Raw genomic sequence first — 17,244 nt, forward strand, 5'->3', positions numbered from 1 at the left:
CACCATTCTCTACCACTCCATATTGCCATCATCTAGTAACCACCCAACATTTCCCATCATCCATGGACAGTTGTGCACCTGGTTCGTGGTATTCTTTTCACTCCTAGTTTTGCCATTATCCTAGGTGTCTTTAATGTGAATGACTCATTCAACACCCTGACCTTATAGTTTCATTTGCTTCCACAGAAGAAATGATATTCACTCCTTGGCTATGCCATTGACCTTGTAATAATGCAGAACTGTGCTACTTCTGGACTTTAAACTCTGATACAGTGCTCACTGTCCACAGCTGTCTTATCTCTTCCATGATATTCAGCAACTTAGAGATCTGTAATCAGTCAACTCCTGTTTTTTTTTTCTTTCACATTTTTATCTTTCCAGACTTGGTGATGTGCCCATAACTTTAATCAGTCTTGTCCTTCTAGTGTACCTTCCATTTAAATCTCAGCTCTGAATCCATCAAGACATTTTTTTTGAAGATTTTATTTATTTATTTGACAGAGAGAGAGACAGCCCAGGGAGAGAGGGAACACAAGCAGGGGGAGTGGGAGAGGAAGAAGCAGGATCCCAGCAGAGCAGGGAGCCCAATGCGGGGCTCGATCCCAGGGCTCCGGGATCACACCCTAAGCCGAAGGCAGACGCTTAACGACTGAGCCACCCAGGCGCCCCTGAATCCATCAAGACATTTAACCCATCTGTTCCTGTACCTGAGCTCCTGAGCAATATTAGAGAAAATCAGATAGTTTAGTACCACTACAAACTTAACTTCTCTGACCTTGTATGGGCTCTTAATACCTCTTAACAACATTTCATCTTACGACCTTGCCATCTACAAACTTACCTTCATTTCTTCTATTCTTTTATCTTTTCCTCCTCTTTATAAAGGAGGTGAACCTCCTCCCTTGGAAAACCAATTTTTCACTTCTGCTTTGGATCCCATCTCTTCCCACATCAGTGTGTTCCCATCAGTTATTTCCTCGCCCAATCTTCCTCTCAAATGACTCTCCCTTAATCATTAAGCCCTCCAGTATTAAAAATAAAATACCACCCTCAACCTATGTCACCCATTGTTTACTGTTTCTCTTCCCTCCATAAATTGTATCTTCGGCCATCTCCAAAGATGTCTTTGCTGTAACCCCACCAGACTATTTATCATGCTGTTTCCTATCTCCTTTGCCTTTATGCCTTTCCTATTTCCTATGCCTTTATGCCTCCTGTTCCTGCTATAGTAGCACTCCTCTCCCTTCTTTAGCAGCTAACTGCTACACATCCTTTAAAAATTAGTTAAAACATTTGCTCAGGAAGCTTTGATTTAAATGCTTTCCCTTGTGCTCTCAGTGTATTATGTGCATACTTCTAAGGCACTACTTACCATCCTAGGCTATAACAACTGAGTCTCTTGCCTCTTTCCCTCACTAGCATGTCAGCTTCTGGAGGATAAGGACCATGCCCTAATTTGAATTCCCAACACCCACAAAAATGTCTGGAATATAGAAGGAACTTAATAAAAACAAATTGAATAATTGCAGTAATGAATACCTCTCTATATACCTAGTAGACTGAGACTAGTGAAAAAGATTGAACTGAACTGTATACAAATATTGCAAATGTCTGCTTAGCAAAATTAATTAATTATAGTAATGTGAGAATGGAAGACTTTCAAGCAGAACTTTATAAGGTGCTATTTCTAGACATTATCATGTGTCTAGAGTCCAGATTTGCAAACTTAGATTTTATTATTTCATCCAGTTTTCTTGTCCTGGGAAGATGAGGTCTTATCCACTAAATTCACAAGATTTTGCTGGTACCAAAATGTTAAAATAGTAGTTAACAATCATGAGGCTGAACTTGCTACACCTGTCTGGAATCAGGGTAACTGAAAACATTTTTTTTTTTTTAATTAGAAAAGTGCTGAGCAATGTAGCATTGTGAAACAAAGGGATTTGGGTAACTGAAGTAATACTTTTGTGAAGAGACTGAGGAAATATTCCTGCCCCACAGAGAAGAATACTTAAACCTACTTAATGGGGCACCTTTTCCTTTGATGTAATTAAGACACAAGGACAAATTATTACTGTATATATCACTTTCTTATGTAGGCTTCATGCTGAACATTCTATTTCTTTTGGCTTTTGGGATTATGTCATCACTACTCTACTATTTTATTTCAACAAGGTTTACTGACACAAAAATAAATTTGACTCTCTAAGCTGAAAAAATGTTTTTCCCATCTTTCTAACAAGCAGCTCTCCTCTGTGTCTAGGAATGAGGTCTTTTTCTTTTTCTGTCTAGTGTTAGAAAGTAGAAATATGGTTTTATCTTCTCTGTGCTTACAAGATCTAGTAATGCACTTAGTCAGTAATCTGCTTTGAGCTTACAGCTAAGACAAATCAGCTAGAGATTAGGTTTTAAATAGTATGAGCCTGAAGTGCCTGGGGGGCTCAGTTTATGGACCATGCAACTCTTGATCTCAGCATTTTGAATTTGAGCCCCACGTTGGGTGTAGAGATTGCTTAAAAATAAAATCTTTTAAAATAATACTAATAATAGGGGTGCCTGGGTGGCTCAGTCGTTAAGCATCTGCCTTTGGCTCAGGACGTGATCCTGGAGTTCTGGGATGGAGCCCCACATCAGGCTCCTCCACTGGGAGCCTGCTTCTTCCTCTCCCACTCCCCCTGCTTGTGTTCCCTCTCTCGCTCGCTGTCTCTCTGTCAAATAAATAAATAAAATCTTTAAAAAATAAAATAAAATAATACTAATAATATGACCTTATAAATATATATACAAAAGAGAAATACTACTCATCCTCTTCTTACTGCTACCAAAACTATTGTCATATCAAGCCAAGTAAACATGAAATTATTGAGCATTACTCTGTCATTATCACATTATGCTTTTGTCAACTTTACAACTGACAAAAATACACCAATAAAGTGTAAAATTTATTTTAACTAGAATTAGCTATTCTTAAACCAATGATGTCTACCAAAAATAAACTGTATGTGTGGCTACAGAATTTTTTGAAATTTATTGTATTTTGTTAAAAAATCAGTAACATAAGAAACTTAAATTATAATTAGGCAGAAGTGAATCTAAGGAGCAGATGGTGGGTCTTCTGCTTCTCATACAGCCAATAGAAAGGAAAAAAGACATCAAAATGTAGTCTCTTGTGATTTAGTTATGTACTTAAATTTTTGACTAGAGAAAAAAGGTGAAATCAACCATGATTTTTAGCAAAGTAAAATTAAATGCACAGAATTGATGAGTGTTTAATTTGGCTACTTTAAAATTAAGATTTTGATACATTTTATTATTTTACATAATAAATTCAGAATTTCCATGCTTATATATACAAAACATATACACACACCAGAAATATTGCCCATGCTTCAAATTTTCTGATACCCACAGACAGAAAAATAATCCAGCAAATTGTATTTTAAGCAGTTTCCTTGTTCACAGATCTTTAATTCATTTTTATGGTAGTGAAATATATGAACACCTAAAAATTATATATGAACAAAACACTGAAAAACACTTTTTTGTATTACTCTTTTTTTCCCAACAGGTTTAACATTGACTGTCTTACATTCAAACAAAAGGAAAGATTTTCTGGAACCTGAACGTGTTTTAAATGGGTAAAAATGTATTTCTTCACCTGTGGGGAATAAGCATACCAGTTCCACAGGAAAAGCGCAATTTCTCCTGGAATTTAACTTTTTAGAAGGTTTAATAAAAAAAAAAAGTTAAGTTAAAATTTAAAAAAAAAAAGGTTTAATAAAACCTGAAATGAATCAGTGTATCTCTCCTTGTCCTGAAAAGTGTTTTACATTAGAATATTTGAGCTCAGGTCATTGCCTTATGTATTATATAATATTGTTGTCCAGAATTTTAGTTCAATCTTGCTTTAATATTCCCAACTTATCATTATCAGTGTCACTGTTAGTACAGGAAGTACCCATTTAGATCTACCCTTGTTTATACCAGTTTCAGGGGTTTTTTTTGCTCAGCATTTTTTCTTATATCTTCTTCCTCTCTTTCAAGTTCTCCTTCTTCCTGAAGTACATCCTTTAGAAATTCTTTTAGTGAGAGCGTGCTAATAATAAAATTAGTGTTGACTTGTCTAAAAATGTTTTAATTGTGCCTTATTTTATGTAGAAATTTCTATTTCTAATACTGGGATCCAGATAATAAAAAGAGAAGTTGTAAATCAAATAGAAGCCCATAAAAGCATTTAACTTATGTCTATTATCTATCTAGATTGCTCTAGACAGAAAGCAGCAGTAGAGAATTTTCATTACAATGAGTGCTATTATATGGAATTTGAAGATAGGAAAGATAAACATGATATTTAAGTATCCATGTTTTTTGTTGTTGCTAAATCACCTATGAAGCTCATTGAGAAAAAGAAAAATCATTTCAAAATTGTCAGATAATATTCTATTATGTAGATCCTCAAAGATGAAACCTCACATGTGTAAGAAAATGAATTCTCACAGTGACTTTTCTGTTATTGATAGGACTCAGTTAATAAAATTAGGGCCCCTTGCATTTCAGAATGTGAAGTAGTCCACAGATCCTGTTCTTTTAAAAAAATGTATGACCATAGGGGCACCTGGCTGGCTCCGTTGGAAGAGCACACAACTCTTGATCTCGGGGTCATGAGTTTGAGCCCCACATTGGATGTAGAGATTACTTAAAAATAAAATCTTAAAAGGGACACCTGGGTGGCTCAGTCAAACGTCTGCCTGTGGCTCAGGTCATGATCCCAGGGTCCTGGGATCAAGCCCCACATCATCATCGTCATCATCATCGTCGTCGTCGTCATCATCATCATCATCGTAGGGCTCCCTGCTCAGTGCGGAGTCTGCTTCTCCCTCTGCCCCCCCCCCCCCGCCTTGGGCTGGCTCTCTCTCTCTCTCTCGAATAAATAAATAAAATCTTTTTTAAAAATCTTTAAAAAAATTTTTTTTTAGTGTATGACCATCAAAAAGAAAGATAAAAAGGAATTAGCACAATTGGAAAACAAATCAACAGAAAATACACCAGTGCCTTTCCAAGATAAGCAGGCACAGACTAGAGAAGAATACAATAGCCAAAAACAGTACTCTTTTGGCCCTCCAAATAATTAATGATGCAAATATAATTCCATTTTCTTGGCTTTGTTTTGTCTTCAGTACAAGTTCCTGTGTGGTTGTACATAATCAATATATTGGATCAGATTTTCCCTGGAGTAACTTCTCATTTGTGGTGGAATACAATTTTGTAGAAAACTCTTGTTGGACTAAACACTGCGAGAAGTTGAACATTCCTCACAAGGTCTTCAAAGTGATTCTTCCAGACACAGTTTTAAAGAGTAAGGATTTAAACTAAAATCCTTCTGTTGTGGTGATAGAATGGAAATTGTCTGTTTTCTACTTCTTATCTGTGGAAAAAGAATGAGCAATGGCATTTAAGGACTTGAGTTCAAGCTCTAACCTCAGCACTCCATGTGACCTTGGGCCAGTTCTTTACCCCTTACTTCATAGTCCTCATTTGAAAAGTAAACTTTACAGTTATATTTGTCTTCATCCCTTTACCTTCTAAATTTTACTTATAATAGCACAATTTATTACCATTATATCTAATCTTCACCTGATACTTCTATGCAATAGTATTTTTATTGAATTTTAGGGGAAAATTCTGTCGTAGTATATTGACTGATTCAGAAAACTGAGTGTGCAAAAAAAATTTTTACACAAACACTTTGAAAAGAGTCTAAAACCACTTTGTATATCATTTGGTTTCTTTGTATTTCTCAGCAACACTTCACATGACTCAGGTTGTGAATTCTCACATTATTAAATTAAAAACCCTGTACACTTTAAGTCCCAATGCATCCCTTTCAATACTTGCCATAAGTTATTTTCTATCCACCTCAAGTCTGAGTGGGAAGTTTGAATTCTGAGATATTCCAATTCAATTCTAAAAATATAGTCACCATAATGATTACTTTGGAATTTTTGATATATAGAAGTAAATGTTAAGTTGATTAAATAAGGGCCCCCAAAAAGATAAAAGATAAGTATCCCAGTTTATATGTAGAGGCTTCTTCCATTCTTTCAAAGATGAACTTAATTGATTCAGCCAGTTCCTTATTTGGAGCATTCACAATCTCTCAATTTTCCACTATTATAGTGTAAGATTTATAGTAGCTCATAAATCTTATTTATTTTTATATACTTGTTCTAAGAAATAAAGTGAGTTGCTGGGTCAAAGGTATACACACATTTATATATTGCCAAATATCCTTCCAGAAATGCTATCTCAATTCATATTTGTGCAGAAAGTATAAGAGAATACTTTCCCCAATATCTTTACTGTGAGTAGGTATTATTATTCTTTTAAGTCTTTGACAGAATTATAGGCATGAAATATTTTATAGCTATATTACAGATAATGTCTTTGATTATCCATATCTTTCAGCTGTGAATTGATCTTGTATAGCCATTCTTTTGTAAGTTGCCTATTAATGTTCTTTGTCCATTTATCTATTGAGGTATTTATTATTTTCCTGTTAACGAATCATATGGTAGTTTTAGTAAGTTCTGTTAATGCTGTTCTATTTTTAGGTGGTAGGATAACATATGGTTTTTATTTTATTCTTCAGACCTTTCTGTATTCTGATTTATGATTTTTTACAATGAATATGTTTTATTTTTGTACTGCTCCTTGAACATACACTTGCTATTCTCATGTTTAGTAAAAAAGAGAAAGACCTGAAGGATGAGAAAAAGGAGAAATATTTATAAACTTTCTCTTATTCAGGAAGCAACCTGCTGGATAGTTTTGGTGGATTTCTTTTGGAAATTCAGGTTCCATATGTGTTTTTTGCATCTGAAGGACTTCTTAATACTCCAGAAATACTTCAGTTGCTAGAATCCAAGTAAGTTATCGATTTCATAACTTTAGCAAAGGTATATATATCCTAAATGGAAAAACATTGTGCTATATATGTGGCATATTTCTCTCTTATTGAAGCATGAAATTATATCACATAGAAGTAGTTTTCCAGAGAGTTTATGTCAAGTTACACTTCTCTCCCTATAGTACACCATCATAATTACTGAATATTATCTTTTCTGGCAATATATGTCAATCTTGTGAAGAAAAAATATTTCATTATTGTCTAAATTTATATCTTAATTTCATTTCTTTCGTTACCAGCAAATATGAACACTTAATGTGTCTTTTTTTTCCTGTGAGTTTTATGGTCATATCTTTGGGTCATTGATAATATTGAGAATGAGTGTTCTTATTTAGAGGGCTTTAAATATTGCATGGGAAATAGGACTGTGAAGTTCTAAATGAAATACCTAAGGCAATGCACATCTCAACTAATTTGTCATATATACTGAATAAATCATTATTTCATTCCTCAAATTTACAAAGTAGAATAAATTGATGTATGAAAGAAAAAGCACAGTAGTTCAAATAATTTAATATGCAAGAGGACAATACAGCTTTTCTTAAAGAATTTTTCTTAGCCATTTCATTATGTCACCCAAAAATATGGTATTTTATAGGTATAATATCACACTAGTGGAGAGATGCTGCAGTGAGTCGCTGAAACTCTTTGGAGGTACAGAGTGTTATGTAGTGGTGACAATTGATGAACACACTGCCATAATTTTGCAGGTAAAATTATACAGTAAAAAATACAAAGTAAATAGAGTACAATATATATAATTGTGTAATTTATTATTAGCTTGACTATAGAGAGCTTAACTATAATCCATTAGTGTTTTCTTCCAAAACTTTGCAAATGGACAAGTATTAAAATTATCACTATGGAAAATGACTATTACCAAGCTTCTTTAAGGCCTTGTAATTTTTAACATACTTTAAGGAGACAAAGCAAATATGGAATCTTTAATGTTATATATTGACCTATTTTAAAATATATTTATAGAATAATTAGTGTTGAAAACCTTAAAAATCAAATCCTAGCCACTATGTTTCTTAAAAGGTGGTAGTATATTAATCCATGATAAGTAATATGGGATTTCCTCTAAGGTAAGTGAGGAGTGCCTATAAGTAAGCCGGTTTAAAAAAAAGAAGAAAGAAAAATTCTCTTTAAAAAATCCCTATAGTTTGGGTTTAAGATGTACAAATTCTTTTTTTTTTTTTCGGGTTTTTTTTTTTTATTGATTTTTTATTATATTATGTTAGTCACCATACAGTACATCCCCGGTTTCCGATGTAAGGCTCGATGATTCATTAGTTGTGTATAACACCCAGTGCACCATGCAATATGTGCCCTCCTTACTACCCATCACCGGTCTATCCCATTCCCCCACCCCCCTCCCCTCTGAAGTCCTCAGTTTGTTTCTCATAGTCCATAGTCTCTCATGTTTCATTCCCCCTTCTAATTACCCCCCCTTTCTTTATCCCTTTCTTCCCCTACCGATCATCCTAGTTCTTATGTTCCATAGATGAGAGAAATCATATGATAGTTGTCTTTCTCTGCTTGACTTATTTCACTTAGCATTATCTCCTCCAGTGCTGTCCATGTTGTAGCAAATGTTGAGAACTCGTTCTTTCTGATAGCTGAGTAATATTCCATCGTATATATGGACCACAACTTCTTAATCCAGTCATCTGTTGAAGGGCATCTCGGCTCCTTCCACGATTTAGCTATTGTGGACATTGCTGCTATGAACATTGGGGTGCATATGGCCCTTCTCTTCACTACGTCTGTATCTTTGGGGTAAATACCCAGTAGTGCAATGGCTGGATCATAGGGTAGTTCAATTTTTAACTTTTTAAGGGACCTCCACACTGTTTTCCAGAGTGGCTGTACCAACTTGCATTCCCACCAACAATGTAGGAGGGATCCCCTTTCTCCACATCCTCTCCAACAATTGTTGTTTCTTGCCTTGTCTATTTTTGCCATTCTAACTGGCGTAAGGTGGTATCTCAGTGTGGTTTTGATTTGAATTTCCTTGATGGCTAATGATTTTGAACATTTTTTCATGTGTCTGTTAGCCATTTGTATGTCTTCATTGGAAAAGTGTCTGTTCATATCTTCTGCCCATTTTTTGATTTGTTTATTTGTTTCTCGTGTATTGAGTTTGAGAAGTTCTTTGTAGATCTTGGATACCAGTCCTTTATCTGTAGTGTCATTTGCAAATATCTTCTCCCATTCCGTGGGCTGCCTCTTAGTTTTTCTGACTGTTTCCTTGGATGTGCAGAAACTTTTAATCTTGATGAAGTCCCATAAATTCATTTTATCTTTTGTTTCTCTTGCCTTTGGGGATGTGTCATGAAAAAGGTTGCTTTGGCCGATGTCGTAGAGGTTGTTGCCTATGTTCTCCTCTAGAATTTTGATGGATTCCTGTCTCACATCGAGGTCTTTCATCCATTTGGAGTTTATTTTTGTGTATGGTGTGAGATAGTGGTCAAGTTTCATTCTTTTGCATGTAGCTGTCCAATTTTCCCAGCACCATTTATTGAAGAGACTGTCTTTTTCCCACCGGATGTTTTTTCCTGCTCTATCAAATATTAGTTGCCCAAAGAGCCGAGGGTCCATTTCTGGGCTCTCTATTCTGTTCCATTGGTCTATGTGTCTGTTTTTGTGCCAGTACCATGCTGTCTTTGTGATCACAGCTTTGTAGTACAGCTCGAAATCCGGCATTGTGATGCCCCCAGCTTTGTTTTTCCTTTTCAACAGTTCCTTGGAGATTCGGGGCCTTTTCTGTTTCCATACAAATTTAAGGACTGTTTGTTCCAGTTCTTTGAAAAATGTCCTCGGTATTTTGATCGGGATAGCATTGAAAGTGTAGATTGCTCTGGGTAGCATGGACATTTTAACTATGTTAATTCTTCCGATCCATGAGCATGGAATATCTTTCCATCTTTTTATGTCTTCCTCAATGTCTTTCAAGAGTGATTTATAGTTTCTAGAATATAGGTCCTTTACGTCTCTGGTTAAGTTAATTCCAAGGTAACGTATGGTTTTTGGTGCTATTGTAAATGGGATGGATTCCCTAATTTCTCTTTCTTCGGTCTCGTTATTCGTGTATAGAAATGCAACTGATTTCTGAGCATTGATTTTGTATCCCGCCACGTTACTGAATTGCTCTATAACTTCTAATAGTTTGGGAGTGGATTCTTTTGGGTTTTCCATATAGAGTATCATGTCATCTGCAAAGAGAGACATTTTGACTTCTTCTTTGCCAATTTGAATACCTTTGATCCCTTTTTGTCGTCTGATTGCTGTTGCAAGGACTTCTAGTACTATGTTGAATAATAGTGGCGAGAGTGGGCATCCTTGTCGAGTTCCTGATCTTAAGGGAAAGGCTTCCAGCTTTTCCCCATTGAGAATAATATTTGCAGTAGGCTTTTCATAGATGGCTTTTATGAGATTGAGAAATGTACCTTCTATTCCTACACTCTGAAGGGTTTTAATCAGGAAAGGATGCTGTATTTTGTCAAATGCTTTTTCGGCATCGATTGAGAGGATCATATGGTTCCTGAGTCTTTTCTTGTTGATATGATGTATCACGCTGATTGATTTGCGAATATTGAACCACGCTTGCATCCCAGGTATGAATCCCACTTGATCGTGATGGATAATCCTTTTAATGTACTGTTGGATTCTATTAGCAAGTATCTTGTTGAGGATTTTGGCGTCCATATTCATTAGGGAAATCGGTCTGTAATTCTCCTTTTTGAGGGGGTCTTTGCCTGGTTTGGGGATCAAGGTAATATTGGCCTCATAGAATGAGTTTGGTAGCTTTCCTTCTGTTTCTATTTTTTGAAATAGCTTTAGGAGAATAGGTTATTATTTCTTCTTTGAATGTTTGGTAGAATTCCCCAGGAAAACCGTCCGGGCCTGGAGTTTTGTTATTTGGAAGGTTGTTTATCACTGACTCAATTTCTTCGTAATTAATTGGCCTGTTTAAGACGTACAAATTCTTGACTGAATCTCCCTGATATGTTTGCTTGATTGGAGTACAAATTACAATGAAATTAATTCAGCAGGGTGGAAGTGGGAAGCAGAAACCAAGTTTGATGGTATGGAATATAAATTCGTGGCAAGTATGGTAAAGTAGAAGTCTGATCATGAGCAAATGTTAGCAATCTAAGAATTATATAATGGAAAAACAAAGCTCTGTTTAAAGGTTTCTTAAGAGCTACCATGTCTTACATATTTAAAGCTTTTTAAAAAGATTTTTTTTTATTTATTTGAGAGAGAGAGCACAAGCAGGGGAAGTGGCAGAGGGAGAGGGAGAAGCAGGTGCCCGGCTGAGCAGGGATCCCGATGTGGAGCCCTATCCCAGGACCCTGGGATCATGACCTAAGCCAAGGGCAGATGCTTAACTGGCTAAGCCACCCAGACACCCCTAAAGTTTTTTTTTTTAAAAAAAAACAATTATTTAGGGAGAAATACCATTTGGGAAACTTTTAATTTTAATTCATAGTTACATAACTTGTTAGAGTAAGACACTTCCTGAATCATTCATTCTATCAAAAATTAATTGTAGACCCAAGTTGAGCTCCGTGCAGCCTGCTTAAGATTCTCTAAGATTCTCTGTTTCCCTCTCCCTCTGCCCCAGCCAACCCCACTTGTGCATGCTTTTTCTCTAAAATAAAATAAAATAAAATAAAATAAAATGTAACTTTGAAAAAAAAATTAATTGCATTAAAGGAAAAAGAGGATCCTAGACCTGAAGTCCATGATGGCTTCTTTATCATCTTCCTTAAATAAGCATTCAGCGCAGATTATCCCATGAGTTTTTAAACATATTTTATGAGTAGCCAAATCCCTGTCTACAAAGGACTTTGCCCAAATAGGGGCAGTATATAGGCTGCTTTCTTCATATCTAGGACTTTGGGAGATTCATGAGCCTTCCTTGCTGAAGCTATCATTTGCTGATTGACATCTACTATAGCTTTTCCCCTACTACTTCCAGTGCGATTTTAATTTTTCCACAAAATGGAAGCCCATACCCATAACTCTTCTCAAGTTGATATATATCATATATATATGATATATATAAAATAGAATATTGAAATATGTTAATAATTTCATAACAACTATTCAACCTAGTGAATCTTTTTATTGTATTTATTTTCTGGTAGGACCTAGAAGAATTGAATTGTGAGAAGGCATCAGACAATATCATTATGAGACTGATGGCATTATCATTCCAATACAGCTACTGTTGGATAATCTTATATACCAAAAAAACATTAAACTCAGAGTAAGTAAACATTTCTTCATCCAAAGTCACGTTTATATTTCTTAAGTTATTTGGTCCTCTTCCTTGAATAAAAGTAGCTATGCAAATTTTCCATTTGCTCATCTAGTTTGCTTTGAGTCAGGGATCTTCGAGGTGGAATCATGCCCATAGGAAAACAAATCAGAATTTTGGAGATGACGTATTTCTGCTGGACATTCTGTGCAAATCAATCTCCTCTAGTTCACTAAGAGTCGCTGCTTTATGTGTTTCACTTTTTATTACTTTTTAGTTCTGGAATTGTCTGTTAAAAGATGCCATTCTTATATCATTTCTCTCTAAAAGCTCATTAAATTTACCAACTAAGTAGCACCTTGCAATTCTTTGTTTCCTTGATGTGCTTAACTTAAAAATTACCAAAAATCCATGCCAACATACTGGCTCAAGTTATCATTAAATGCCCCTTCTTTCCTTCATCTCAAAATTTTATGAACCCACAGCTTCCACCTCCTTTTTTAATTCTCTGCAGTCTGACTTTTCTTCCTACGCCTGTACTAATCTTTCTCTCAGGATCACTTCCACCTCCAAAAGTATTTTTATCTTTCTCTGCTCTGAAGTATTGAAGACGTTATCAGTGCTTCCTTACTTGAAGCTCTTCAGTCCCATGACACTTCACAGTTTTGATCTTCTCTCTACTACTCTTTCTTTGTCTTTACCTCTTCTTCCTTGTCCCAGTCTCCAGATACATCTGAATTCTCTTTCTTCTATTCAATCCATTAGAAACCTTACCCACTGCCATCGCTTCGATCAGCATCTTTCTACCTATAATTTTATATTTATATCTGCAGCTTCAGTCTCTCTTTGAAATTCCTGACATGTATTTCTAATTTTCTATTACATATTTCCACCCTGATATTTTATAGGCTCTCAAACTTAACATTTTCCAGGGTGAATTCATTATATTCTCTGTCTCCTCCAAAACAGTGTCTTCTCTTTTCTGCCCTTTGGCTATTTATGACCATTGCCTTTCTTTTAGTCACCAAAATTAGAAAACATATCTTATGGATGTAACCACTAGCCTCTTTAATCTATCCCCTCTCTCCATGTATTACCAACATCTTAGTTCAGATCTTATGTGGACTGTTAAAATAGGCTACCAACTGTTTTCCCACCTCATGGCTCTCCATGTTACCCTCCATAATCTTTCATACATTCAATTAATATTCCCAAAACCAGGCTTTCACTGTTTCACTCTGATAAAAAGCCTTCACTGACTTCCCTATTATCTACTGTATACATACATACTATTCACCCTAATATTCAAAGTCTTCAGAATATAATCCTGACCTATATTTTCAGGCTTAATTTTCACTGTTTTCCATTTCAGCCAGAAGGATTGCTCATTGGTTCACAAACATGGTCCTTACTTTCCCACTTCTACTTTTGCTGATACATTTCTCTCTTTCTACAGTATTCTCTATTTCCAACAACTGATCTGGTGAAATTGTGACTATTTTTCAAAACCTGCCCCCAAATATCACTTTTTCTATTCTATCTTTCCTTAATACCCCCATCTCATGCACACAAATAGTTAATTGTGACCTCTCCATCCTTTGCACTCCTTAGCTTGCTATCTTTTCCTCATCTTTGATATTTATCACATTTTGCTTTGTATTATCATTTTGGAGTACTTGCCCCATGGCACTGCATATTGTTTCATATGATAGATGCTTGGTAAATATTCCTTGATCAAGTGAATGAATCTTTCCCACTAAATTGCAAACTAGTCTCCTTTTTTTTTTTTTAAATCTCTACAGTATCACATCACTTATAGTAGAAGTTTTTAAAATATTATTTAGTCTGGTTAGTTTGGCTTCCTTTGGCTCAGGTCACCATCCTGAGGTCCTGGGATTGAGCCCTGTATCGGGCTCCCTACTCAGCATGGAGTCTACTTCTCCCTCTGACCCTCCTCCCGCTCATGCTCTCTCTCTCTCTCAAATAAATAAAATCTTTAAAAATACATTATTTAGTTATTAGAGAAGGTATAGAGATCTTTCCTTATTTGACATTGAATATGTGATGACTTTCCACTTTGATTCCATTTTTGTTTACCTACTGTACCAAGCTCTTTGTATACAATTATTATTATGTGGGGATAAGTATAAGTTAAAATTTAAGAGTCCAAACAGCTTGGTTATTTCTTTTTCTATTAACAACAACCTCTAGCAAGTCATATAACTTTGTTTTTCCTTTCTACCAAAATTGAAAAATAAAAATAATAATTTAGGTCTGAAATCTTCATTTTGAATATTAGTAAAGGCTGTATAGCATTTTAAGCTTGGAACTTGCTTGTACAGCATTTAAGCTTTATCAAGATCTTGGAAGTATCCTATAGATGAAACTGTTTTGGAAAAAAATTTAAGTTGTTTTTAGATTGCTATTCACCTATGTTCCAGAGGTGTAATTGAAATACAGCAAAAAAGACGGGATTCAAACTTATTTTTACCCAGATTTTCATGGGAAAAAAACCCCAATTATGTAATAGTCTGAGATAATTTTATGTTCAGGATATGAAGTTATTTATTCACAATAAGATGTTATTATAAAACGTAGTTATTTTCAGACTTCTAGGTATCTCAGTTCTATATTTTTAGATGTATGAAACATTTAAGAAGTATCTTAATCAACTGACCAAATGAGGAAAATTCAACATACAAAATAAAATTGCTTGAATTACCTCAGTAGTTCATGCCATTAGTTCCTGTTTAAGAAAATGTATTAGGAATCCCTAAGACTGGGGCGCCTGAGTAGCGCAGTCGTTAAAGCGTCTGCCTTCGGCTCAGGGCGTGATCCCGGCGTACCGGGATCGAGTCCCCCATCGGGGTCCTCTGCTAGGAGCCTGCTTCTTCCTCTCCCACTCCCCCTGCTGTGTTCCCTCTCTCGCTGGCTGTCTCTCTGTCACATAAATAAATAAAATCTTTAAAAAAAAAAAAAAAAGGAATCCCTAAGACTACCCCCAAGTTTGATGATTTGATAAGAGGATTCACTGGACTCGGCATGTACTTGTAATCATGACTATGATTTATTATAGTAAATGCTTACCAAGCAAAATCAGCAAAGGGAAAAAGTACATGGAACAAAATCCAGAGGAAGCTAGAAGGAAGCTTCCAGGAATCTCCTCCTAGTAGAATCACACAGAATGTGCTTAATTTCCACAGGAAAGAGTTGTAAATGTTGTAAAATGTTGTGTACCAGGGAAACTCTCTAGAGACTCAATGCCCAGGGCTTTCACTAAGGACTGGTCATATAGGCACCCTCTGCCTAGCACATATCAAAATTCTAGACTCCCAAGAAAAAAAGCAGGTGTTCAGCAGAAACCACATTGTTTGTACAAACAGTTTAGGCACAGTAAACCGCTCTTGTCAGCCACTCTTATGGAAAAAGCTTGCCTGAGAAAAAAACTAGCAAGAGAAAGGAGAGCCAAGAAATTAAGAGAGCCCTTGTCTCAATGACATAGTTTGAGTCCCTGGATCTAATAATGTCTTCTCCTGGACTTCCTACTAATATGAGCCAATAAATTTCCTTTTGGGGGCTTAGGGTACTTAATGTGGATAAAGGCAGTAGAAATATCTACCCATAGCTCAAGACTCACATCTGATCTCCTTAATAGCCATAGGGGGGGAAATGCGTTCTTTTAATTGAGATATAATTGACATACCAGATTGTGTAAGTTTAAAGTCTACAACATGCTGATTTGATATATTTATATATTGCAATATATATTAGCTAACAGCTCTATCACATCACGTAATGATTATTTTTTAAGAAGTGTTTTTTCTAACAGTTCAAGAAAAAGACCCAGGGAGGATTCTAGTTATCCTAGCTCTGGTCACATGTTCATATCTGAACCTGTTACTTTGGCCAGGGGTATAGAGTATTTTAGTTGGTGTCAGTCAGATAGCCATCCCTGGAGCCGGTAAGGGCTCTCCCCTCAAACACACTCTCAGCATCCCCTAGATGCAACTGGATTGTTAAAGAATGGAGGGGGGGGACCATCTTCTTAAAAGAGTTCTGAGTCTGTCACACAGCTTTATCTTAGCCAGATTATTCTCATAACATGAAATGTGGAAAATGAAATGATCTTCTAATAGGTATCAAATGAGTACAAGTATAGTAATATAATTTTTTTTTAGGTACCATCTTACAGAAAAAACACTTCATCATCTAGCATTGATTTATGCAGCTTTGGTAACATTTGGGCTAAAATCAGAAGAACTGGATATAAAGGTATTCTTTTCTTAAATGTTTGTTTGTATTTTTCATTAAGCAAAATTAAACTCAGGTGCCCACTGCAAAGAAACATTAAATTAGTAAACTAAAAAATGCTTAAAAGCCTTTAAAGTACAGTTTTCAAATTAATAAATATTCTTTCCACTTAAACTTCTGTTCTAAAAGAAGGGTGCCTTGGGGCACCTGGGTGTCTCTGTTGATTGAACATCTGCCTTTGGCTCCGGTCATGATCTGGGGGGTCCTGGGATGAAGTCTGCTTCTCCCTCTCCCTCTCCTGCTCCCCCTGCTTGTGCTCTCTCTCTCAAATAAATAAATAAATTTTAAGAAAAATTAAACGCCTTTTATAAATTTATAGTCATATTTTATCTCTTAATTACCTCTTGGCAGGATATGAATAAAAGTAAATACCCATTGATGAAAAATGTTCACTTAAGGAACATATACTCTTTTTATCTGCTGTAGTGATCTCTAACCAGTGTCCTTTCTTGGTTCTTTTTTCCATGTCCCACTATGAAATTTAGACATGCCCCCAAATTCAGGGCTCAGTCCTCTTCTGTTACCACTGTACTCTTTCCTTAATAAATTCAGAATTCCCACAAATTTAGCTTTCATTTCTGAGTACAATCCTTAAAATTTTCCTGGCTTTTCTTAAGATCTGCACCGATATTCTAGCATTGTACTGGGAATCTCCACATGAATATCCCACAGGTGCCTCAAACTCTGCATGTCC

The 17,244-nt window shown here is 35.7% G+C and overlaps 1 protein-coding gene across 2 annotated transcripts in view; it reads left to right on the top strand.

Annotated features, from left to right (window-relative positions):
* SHOC1 (shortage in chiasmata 1) overlaps window positions 1-17,244 on the top strand; it is a 77,706-nt gene that overhangs the window by 49,925 nt on the left and 10,537 nt on the right. For both annotated transcript variants that reach the window (XM_087869479.1, XM_087869480.1), the window contains exons 18-23: window positions 3,569-3,638; window positions 5,178-5,356; window positions 6,808-6,925; window positions 7,566-7,677; window positions 12,127-12,248; window positions 16,418-16,511. In XM_087869479.1, coding sequence (XP_087725605.1) covers window positions 3,569-3,638; window positions 5,178-5,356; window positions 6,808-6,925; window positions 7,566-7,677; window positions 12,127-12,248; window positions 16,418-16,511 — 695 coding nt within the window. The remainder of the gene's footprint in view (window positions 1-3,568; window positions 3,639-5,177; window positions 5,357-6,807; window positions 6,926-7,565; window positions 7,678-12,126; window positions 12,249-16,417; window positions 16,512-17,244) is intronic.

Source organism: Ursus americanus, chromosome 18 (assembly GCF_024610735.1).
Source record: "Ursus americanus isolate L20-20 chromosome 18, mUrsAme1.1.p, whole genome shotgun sequence".
NCBI lineage: Eukaryota > Metazoa > Chordata > Mammalia > Carnivora > Ursidae > Ursus > Ursus americanus.